The sequence below is a fragment of the Amblyraja radiata genome, chromosome 13, assembly GCF_010909765.2.
Source record: "Amblyraja radiata isolate CabotCenter1 chromosome 13, sAmbRad1.1.pri, whole genome shotgun sequence".
In the NCBI taxonomy this organism is placed as follows: domain Eukaryota; kingdom Metazoa; phylum Chordata; class Chondrichthyes; order Rajiformes; family Rajidae; genus Amblyraja; species Amblyraja radiata.
The window spans coordinates 17,826,638-17,836,699 of record NC_045968.1 but is presented as its reverse complement, the minus strand read 5'-3'; the positions used below and the strand labels follow the sequence as shown (position 1 = coordinate 17,836,699).

The following is a 10,062-nucleotide window of genomic DNA, read 5'->3' as shown; positions in this document are numbered from 1 at the left end:
GAGAGCTGGCAGGTCTGTTTTTATTTCGTATTTCACGGACTACAATAAATAAAGACTGTCGGACTGTCGTCAAATGCAATTTAACACGTAATCGCTATTAGGACAAATGTTACAAATTCTACTTGTTAAAGTGTTACAAACCCTCTCTTCAGTTTGTTACATAAATAAACTTTCATAAATATCTTTCTTTTATAAAGATATAGTTTAAACATAAATACATTTATGCAAAAATTAAATAAACAGTCATGATCCGTCGCGGTTCTTCACAAGAGTCGCTGGTAAATGTCATTCTTCGTACCGGGAGAAACGGCGTCGTTTTCGGAGGAAAAGCTACTTTCGCGAAACAAGAAGACGTTCATAAAGTGTTCGGAGTCTGGTGTCCTATCAACACAAACAAGCGCCGGTTAATGGGGGCAGTAACAGGCAGGGTGGCCGAACGGCGGTGACACCCCGCAGTCGCTGCGACAACTCGCTTTCAGCGCAAGCGGAGGATGAGAGGACATTGGCGGAACTTGTGTTTCCGCGTTGAAGGTTGAAGGAACTCGCTGCCTGAAACTATTTATTTCACGCACTCTCCTCTGTACAACCACAGGTTGTGGAGCGCCGCGTTTCTGGGTCCCAACAAACATTCGCAGTGAAATAAATGCCGGCATTGGGCGCAGCGGAAACTTACCGTGGCTGGGAGTGTGGCGTCTAACAGCCCAACTTGCTCATTGCGCCTATCTTGTCCATCCGCACTCGGAAACAACCCTTTTTCTTCGACTTTTTGCGGGGCTTGTTATTCTTCCGCGGGTGCCGGCCCTCGGGTTCGGCGTTGCGGATAAGCCGCACTTTGCCCCTCACATTCGTCATGTCATCCCATCCTTCTGTGGGGGTAATCCCTAGGGACTGTTCACCCGCTAAATGTGCGGGATCCTGTCAAAGCAAGTGTCACAGCGCGTTAAATCAGCTTATTTGTTCACCGCCTTACACTTCCAAATGTTTACAGATAACGCATTTATTGCTGAAATTGTCACCAAACTCTCCCGTGGTATTACACCTGATGTCATCTGGAATATTGAAATAGAATGAACGCAAAATGACGGGACAGCGGTGGTAGAGCGACACTGTGAACAAACAGCCCAAGTGTATCGCGTGCATTCTCGCCGTTCATTCGGTACATTTATGCAGAGTTTGTGTAAGACGGAAAGTGTTAAGAAAGACCTACTTGCTACCCGTGACACAGTGAGTTATTCTCGCCGTTGTGGTAGTTAGTGCACACGGTGTAACGCGGGGCGCGGGGATGTGCAGATGAACACATTTCATCCGGTTACCTGGGTCGACGGAGCCAAAGGTTTGGCCTCCGTGGAGAGTAGAACCAGTAACAGTCCGGACAGCACCAGCGAGCAGAGGTACATCCCTTCTTCAAACGTTGGCGGGTCCCCGCCTCGGCCTCTGTAATGAGTTTGTCGGAGCCGCGTCTGTCCGCGGTTCTAGAGGCGAATGGTGTTTGTCGCCGCTTCCCATCATTTTATAAGATGCAGTGACGTCGGCCAACGCCCCCTTTTCCAACTTGTTGGGACAGAGGAAGAAAAGCCGGATCCCCCTCCCTTCCCTCCCCCTCCCACCTCTCCCTCCTCTCCCCCTCCCTCCCCCATCCACCCACCCCCCATTCCCCATCCCCCAACCACATGGACTCCAATGCTGAGTCCATGTGATGGAATTGGTGCGTATGCCAATGCGGGAAGGCGGCGACTTCACAGTCGGAGCGGGCGATGGGTAGTTGGACCATTTGATAACCAATTGACATAAACCGATCCGGTGCGGATGCAGATCAAATTTTGATCGATTAAGAAACCACACGGATCACCCGTTGGTATCGCCCCTTACATATCCACTAACATGCTGGTGAAAAACTAGTAAATATTCTCTGAAGATGGATGAATATGACGAGCAGCGAATGTTATTTTACCGATGTCTAGCTGAGGTTTATCGAGATGCGAACACGCGAGCCAAATCTTTGTTAATATTAAAACAGCATTAAAATATTGGCGTTATTTTTAAATGACTAATATTGTAAAGATATTTTATATTTAATTAATGGTGTATCCGGGATTGGACTTTAAACGATGGAACGGTACCAAATAATTCGTTCATATTTCCACTCCTTTGTTTTAAAATTGGGTGTCAGTAATAATCAGGCACATGGAACCGCAACGTATTTTCAGCAAAACACAAAGTACTGGAGTAACTGAGCCGGTCAGGCAACATCTGTGGAGGGAATGGGCAGATGAAGTTTAGAGTCGGGACCCTTCTTCAGACTGAAGGATCGCAGTCAGTCCATCCTGAGGATGTTATGAGAATGCAAGGTGACTTGGACAGGTTGGCAGATGCATGGCAGTTGAAGTTTAATGCGGATAAATGTGAGGTTATCCACTTTGGTAGCAAAAACAGGAAGGCAGATTACTAACTAAATGGCGCAAATTGGGAAAAGGGGAAGTACAACGGGATCTGGGAGCTTGCTCATCAGTCTATGACAGTAAACATGGAGGTGCAGCAGGCAGTGAAGAAAGCGATTGCCATGTTGGCCTTTATAACAAGAGGAGTCGAGTATAGGAGCAAAGAGGTCTTTCTGCAGTTGTACAGGGCCCTTGTGAGACCACACCTGGAGTATTGTGTGCAGTCCAAACTTGAGGGAGGACATTCTTGCTACTGAGGGAGTGAAGCGTAGGGTTACAAGATTAATTCCCGGGATGGCGGGACTGTCATATGCTGAGAGAATGGAGCAGCTGGGCTTGTACACTCTGGAGTTTAGAAGGATGAGAGGAAGTCTTATTGAAACATATAAGATTGTTAAGGGTTTGGACACGCTAGAGGCAGGAAACATGTTCCCGATGTTGGGGGAGCCCAGAACCAGGGGCCACAGTTTAAGAATAAGGGGTAAGCCATTTAGAACGGAGACGAGGAAACACTTTTTCTCATAGAGAGTTGTGAGTCTGCGGAATTCTCTGCCGCAGAGGGCGGTGGAGGCCGGTTCTATGGATAATTTCAAGAGAGAGCTAGATACGGTTCTTAAAGATAGCGGAGTCAGGAGATATGGGGAGAAGGCAGGAACGGGGTACTGATTGGGGATGATCAACCATGATCACATTGAATGGCGGTGCTGGCTCGAAGGGCCGAATGGCCAACTCCTGTACCTATTGTCTATTGTCTATCCCCTCCACAAATGCTGCCTGACCCGCTGAGTTACTCCAGCATTTTGTGTTTGACCAATTAGGCAACCGGCGAAAAATTATTCTTGCAAAAAGTGCAAATCTATGAGTGAAGTTGGAAGGAATTCTCAATGCTTCAGAAACGGTAAAAACAAAACCTTCACAAGACATAATGTTTTGGTGTAAATCTGCAATTAACGCTTCGCCCCTCGGTTGGTCCGCGAAAGCTGCACTGCCCGAATTTTGAGAAGGATTTGTTTCTAATTTTCCTTCACACACCAATGGAACTCTGCCACTTTGCGCAACGGTCGCGTTGAATGTGCGACGCCAGATATAGGTTGGTATGATTAGCAATGGGATCCGCGCGATGCTGAAGAATGTGAATTAATGGTACAGTTTGGTCAATTCTCAGCATGGTCCCAATAAATGAGAGCTGCCACTTTATGCTGAAGCATTTCTGGTTATAACCGTGTGTCTAGTACATAAAATGTCCAGGCGGCCACGGACTGACTTCGTCGGTCAGTCAGCGCCCCTGGGGAACGGATTGACTGTAAAACAATTCATGTTAATGGCAGCGGCGGCGACGTTGATGTCACAATGTGAGCAGTATCTGGCGGCGGTTGAACGGCCAACCGGGCAGACGCGCGGAGTCACTTGTTGAAGTAACGGAGGCGGGGGATCAAGGAGATTATCGGTTGTCTTCTCCCAAGCGGCCAGGTAGCGTTTGCCACATGACCCAGTTATTATCCGCCGCCGCTCCATATTGCTGTCTCTGACCAGGTGCTGTCCAAGGTGGCGGCAGAGAGAGGCAACTAACTCTGCGACTCCTGCGATAGTACAATTCAATACATCTGAGCTTACAAACCATAAACCAGGGCACCGTTTAATGCGGAAAAACGGATTTTAATTACAAGAAAGCCCTCGCAGAGATTTTGGGCTGGCCCTCCTGTTCCAGCACTCTCCAAAGACTGCAGATGCCGGAACCATGAGCAGCGGATCAGGCAGCATCTGTGGAGCAATGATTCGAGTCTGGTCCCTTCGTTGGACTGATGGAATGGGGAGGGAAAAGTTCGAAAGAGAGGTGGGGGTGAGGGGTAGGGGTGGGGGGAGGGGGTGGGATGGGATGGGATGGGGGTGGGGTTGGGGGTTAGGGTTAGGGTTGTGCGGATGGGTAAGGGGTAAAAGGAAAAGAATGGGGTTCAAAGGGAAATGTGGGGCTTGGGATGGAGTGTGGAGAGGAGGGGAAATGAGAAAGTGGGAAAGCGTGCAGGAAGAGATGCCGCCTGACCCGCTGAGTTACTCTACATTTGTGCCTATCTTTGGTATAAAACCAGCATCTGCAGTTCCTTTTTATTACATGAGGTGGTTTTCCTCCAGTTTTGGTGTGAGCCCAGGACGTTGTTGATTGTGGGAATGGGGAGGAAATGGTTACATAGAAACATAGAAATTAGGTGCAGGAGTAGGCCATTCGGCCCTTCGAGCCTGCACCGCCATTCAATATGATCACGGCTGATCATCCAACTCAGTATCCCGTACCTGCCTTCTCTCCATACCCTCTGATCCCCTTAGCCACAAGGGCCACATCTAACTCCCTCTTAAATATAGCCAATGAACTGGCCTCGACTACCCTCTGTGGCAGAGAGTTCCAGAGATTCACCACTCTCTGTGTGAAAAATGTTCTTCTCATCTCGGTTTTAAAGGATTTCCCCCTTATCCTTAAGCTGTGACCCCTTGTCCTGGACTTCCCCAACATCGGGAGCAATCTTCCTGCATCTAGCCTGTCCAACCCCTTAAGAATTTTATAAGTTTCTATAAGATCCCCTCTCAATCTCCTAAATTCTAGATAGTATAAACCAAGTCTATCCAGTCTTTCTTCATGACAGTCCTGACATCCCAGGAATCAGGCTGGTGAACCTTCTCTGCACTCCCTCTATGGCAACAATGTCGTTCCTCAGATTTGGAGACGAAAACTGTACGCAATACTCCAGGTGTGGTCTCACCAAGACCCTGCACAACTGCAGTAGAACCTCCCTGCTCCTATACTCAAATCCTTTTGCTATGAAAGCTAACATACCATTCGCTTTCTTCACTGCCTGCTGCACCTGCATGCCTACTTTCAATGACTGGTGTACCATGACACCCAGGTCTCGCTGCATCTCCTCTTTTCCTAGTCGGCCACCATTTAGATAATAGTCTGCTTTCCTGTTTTTGCCACCGGGACATGCAGCAGGTCTTGGCAGAATGAGTGCAAGTGTTGCCTGGTCTAGCTTGGTCTCGTTGATGGCCTTGTTACAGTAGATGAGGTGAGAGGAACTGTGTGTGAAGCTTTGTCTCAGCTGGGAGGAGGTGGGGGACAAGTGTCGCATCTCTCCCAATGGCCGGGGGTCAGGGCGTGCGGGTTGCAGTGAGGAGGAGGAGGCGAGGGGAACCTTAAATGACCACATGGTCCGTCCATTCCCTCCACAGACGCTGCCCGACCGCCCAGGCCCTCAGCGGGACTACAACTCCCACAATGCATAGCAGCCGCGCACCAGGTTCTTCCGCTTGACGACGACCCGGAAGCTGTTGCCGGGAGCGCCGGGTGCTGAGGGTCCGTGTTCGCCCCGTCCACCCGGTGAGTGGGAGCGGGGAGGGATCGCGACCCGAGCCCGGGGCTCGGGGCCCGGTGAGAGGGGGCGGGGGCCGCGGTGAGTCGCCTCGGGGAAGCGGAGATCTGACCGCCGGTGGTCGTGGGCCCGGGTCCAGGCTAGGCCTGGCTCGGTCAGGGAAGGCCCGGGTGGCCGAGGGTCGCCGCCTCCCCCGCAGGAGCAGCTGCGACTAAACCCACGGTGGCTCCGTGAAGCGGGGCCGGTGCCAGCGGCGTCAGACCCCGGGGGAAGGTGACAGGCTCCGGGTACAGGGGCCGGCGACCGGTCCCGGGTGTAGTGACAGATTCATGGGGATGGCAACACACTGACTCCCGGGTACAGGGACAGGCTCCCTGGTGCAGGACCTACCCCCTGAGCTACTATCTACCTCATTGGAGATCTCGGACTATCTTTACTTGGACTTTGTGTAAGAAGGAACTGCAGAAGCCGGTTTAAACCGAAGATAGACACAAAATTCTGGAGTAACTCAGCGGGACAGGCAACATCTCTGGACAGAAGCAATGGGTGATGTTTCGGGTCGTGACCCTTCTTCAGACTGAGATCTTGGACTTTACTGAACTTTATCTTGCAATAGACAATAGATGCAGGAGTAGACCATTCGGCCCTTCGAGCCAGCATCGCCATTCAATGTGATCATGGCTGATTCCCTTTATCCTATATCCTGTATCTGTAATCTGTGGATGGCTTGATTGTCGTCCTGTATTGTCTTTTCACAGACTGGATGGTACACAACAAAAAAGCTTTTCACCGTACCTCGGTACACGTGACAGTAAACTAAACTAAACAAGGTCCTGGGTGCGGGGCAGCAGTTATTGAGTAAATCCACATCTTGACGCGTGGGGGTTGTTCAAAGACTAGGTGGTCAAAGTTCTGGACCGGCATGTTCCAGTAAAGCGGAGGGAAACGGATGGCAAGATAAGGGAAACTTGGATGGCCAAAGTGGTTGTAATTGTAGTCAAAACAAAAAAGGAAGCCTTTGTAAGCTTAAAGAAGATGGTATCAGATAGAGGAATACAAAGCAAGGAGAAGAAAACTCGTGGGTGATCAGGGGTGATTAGAAGGTCCAAAACAGGCCACAAAATGTATTTGGTGAGTAGGATTAAAGAAAACTCCAAGGATTTTTATACATGCATTAAAATCAAAAGGTCAGATTTTATCATTCTGGTTCCTTTCTTACTTATTTTTCGTTACATTTTTTCTTTGAATTTTTGCCCGAACATTTGAAAGGAATGTTTTCATTAATGGTCCCTTCTTTTCTACAATATTTTCTCACAATATAACAATAGATGCATAGTTTCAAAGCCAAGTAATTTTTGAATTAACACGGATCGAATAAAATGCCATTATTTCATTGAACTGTTATAATATGGTTTTAAAATTATTTTAAATATCAAATTTTACATTTCAAATTCAAGTTCAAGTTACATTTATTGTCACATGCACCAATTGGTATAGTGAGATTTGAGTTACCATACAGCCATACAAATAAAAAGAACACAATACATGATCGAATTTAACATGAACATCCCCACACAGAGGAATCAACGTTGCCCACTATGATGGAAGGCAATAAAGTTCAGTCATCTTCCTCTTTGTTCACCCGTGGTCAGATCCTTTGAACCCTCCACAGTTCGCTGCTATGGACGGCCCGATGTGCAGGCCCTCTTGCCGGGATGATCGGAACTCCGATGTCGGAACGGATCGGAACACACTCGCGGCTTGGAGTTTCCGAATCGGCCGCTTCCTACCGGAGACCGCGGTTTCCGAAGTCCACAGGCCGAGCTGGGCGGAGCTCCAACACTGGCGATCCCCAGCAAGGGATCCCAGGCCTCCGCGATGTTAAAGTCAGCGTAGCCTGTGGCTAGAAGCTCCACAAACCACAGCTCCACGATGTTAAAGTCAGCTGGCCCAACACTCCGGAGCTTCAACACTGCTCCGCGATTGTAATTCAGTGTTGCGCTGCTGCTGAAGCTCTGGCCGGTCTCCGGTAGGAAAGGCCGCGCCAATCCAGTGGTAGGCCGCGAGGGGGGCGGCAAAGATGCGACACGGAGAAATGACGCATCTCGGTCCAGGTAAGTGACAGGGAAATGGTTTCCCCCTATTCTCCCCCCACCACCCCCCATATAAAAAAGACTAAGAAACCTTTAGAACATACTTTTAGACACACTAAAAATAACAAAAAGGGTGAAAGGACTAACAGATGGATTTTCCAGATAATACTATATTTAACTTATGTTGATGTTTTTCTTGTTTTCTCTGCAGCTTTTATCACGATCAACATCATCAAATGGATCATTCAGGACAAACAAAGGACGCACCTTTTTATTACGATGCAAGACATTGTTGCAAAGTTTACTATCCCCCCAAAAATGCTTATTCTAGGCTGGTAAACCAGCATCGTAGTGGGAGGTTTAGAGCATATCTCAACCGGTTTTCTCAGCTGGTCAATTATATTGACAGAAATGATGAAAGTGGAATTATTCCTGGGGCTGATTTGAATTCTTCATTAGTGGAGGCAGAGCAACAAAAGGACATTAATAGTGATCTTCAAGATCTGAAAGAAAATACAAAACACAGTCGCCCTGCATCTGCTGTGAACATTGATTGTGCTGCCCTATCTCCAAACATGTCTGTTAATATTTTGGAAAATGTTCGGGATGCTGGTGAGACGATCCTGCTGGACTCCGGGAAGAAGCGGCAGCATGGATTGACAATTCAAAAGCAAAGCAAGCAAAGAGAAAGCACCACCAATCAGGATGGAAATACCCAATTGGGATGTGAATTGATGTTCAAAGAAACTAGGTCTAAATCATTCATTCCAAAAGTACATGCAGACAGCCAGAAAGATCTTGCAAAACCAGTGCCTGGTATTGATAATAATCAGTGTTTTCAGATTGCATTGCCAAGGCTTAAACCATCTTTGGACAATTGTGTTCAAAGTGCTGATGCACAGAGGACGGAAAATGATGCACAAATGATAAATGAGATGGTAGTGCAGAATAATAAGAAGAAGAGAAATCGAAGAAGGAGCAAAGGTAAACCTGATGCAAGTTTGGGTGTAACTCATTGTTCAGATGGAGTCTGCAGTACGGGCGAAGTTACCACACTACATGACTTGGAATGTACTCAATTGGAGAAGGCCAACATCAACCATGTGCAAAGTAAGGCAATAGAAGATATATTTCACTTTTAGAGCCTGTTGAATTCCTCTGGTGTTAGTATTAATGGATTACAAAATTCTTTGACTTAATGCAATAAAAAGTCCCCAAAAATTGAACTGTTTGAATATGCTGATGGGAGCTGAGAGTTTTGTGGCCTCAACAGGGCCAGCAGAATCAAGGGATATGGGGAGAAGGCAGGCACGGGCTACTGTGGATGATCAGCCTTGATCACAATGAATGACGGTGCTGGCTCGAAAGGCCAAATGGCCTCCTCCTGCACCTACTTTCTATGTTTCTAACTGGAAAGTTCGCCATGATTGCAGAAACAAAACCTTCTAAATGCTCGGGCAATTGATTTAACTTGTTGTAAATGACAAAGTTTTTGTTGGATTATAAGGTCATAAGTGATTGGAGGAAAATTAGGCCAGTCAGCCCATCAAGTGTACTCTGCCATTCAACCTTGGTTGATCTATCTCTCCCTCCTAACCCCATTCTTTTGCTTTCTACCCATAACCCCTGACACCCGTATTAATCAAGAATCTATATTTGCCGTAAAAATATCCATTGACGGCCTCCACAGCCTTCTGTGGCATAGAAATCCACAGATTCACCACCCTCTGACTAAAAAAATTCCTCCCCGAAAGAAGTCCAATTCTGAGGCTATGTGACCTCTGGTAATTGACTCTCCCACTAATGGAAACATACTCTCCACATCTACTCTATCCAAGCCTTTCACCATTCGATGTTTCAGTGAGGCCCCCCCCTCATCCTTCACAAAATCAATCAAAAAAGCTGGAATAACTCAGCGAGTCAGACAGCATCTCAGGAGAAAAGGAATAGGTGACGTTTTGGACCCTTCAGACTGAGTCAGGGTAAAGGGAAACGAGAGATATAAACGGTGATGTAGAGAGATTTAGAACAAATGAATGAAAGATATGCAAAAATGTAACAATGATAAAGTAAACAGGCCATTGTTAGCTGTGGGCTAGGTGGGAACGAGTACAGACAATGAGACTCAACAAGACCACTTTGAAGCTGGTACAATGCCTTGGGTGGGAGAGG

The 10,062-nt window shown here is 47.6% G+C and overlaps 1 protein-coding gene and 1 long non-coding RNA gene across 4 annotated transcripts in view; one reads left to right on the top strand and one right to left on the bottom strand.

Annotated features, from left to right (window-relative positions):
• LOC116979664 lies at positions 1-1,431 on the bottom strand. Its single transcript, XR_004413759.1, has 3 exons — positions 1,314-1,431; positions 674-915; positions 1-381 (listed from the first exon to the last, which is right to left on the bottom strand). It is a non-coding gene; the product is annotated as an uncharacterized LOC116979664 (long non-coding RNA).
• Positions 1,432-5,657: 4,226 nt separating this feature from the next.
• The window catches only part of dis3l2 (DIS3 like 3'-5' exoribonuclease 2), a 188,196-nt gene continuing 183,791 nt past the window's right edge, over positions 5,658-10,062 (top strand). Inside the window, exons 1-2 of one of the 3 annotated variants that reach the window (XM_033031333.1) lie at positions 5,658-5,805; positions 8,102-9,000. In XM_033031333.1, the coding sequence (XP_032887224.1) occupies positions 8,127-9,000 (874 nt within the window). In that variant the 5' untranslated portion in view covers positions 5,658-5,805; positions 8,102-8,126. Of the gene's footprint in view, positions 5,857-6,546; positions 6,929-8,101; positions 9,001-10,062 lie in introns of those variants that run through there. The other 2 variants (XM_033031335.1, XM_033031334.1) reach the window with 2 other exon arrangements.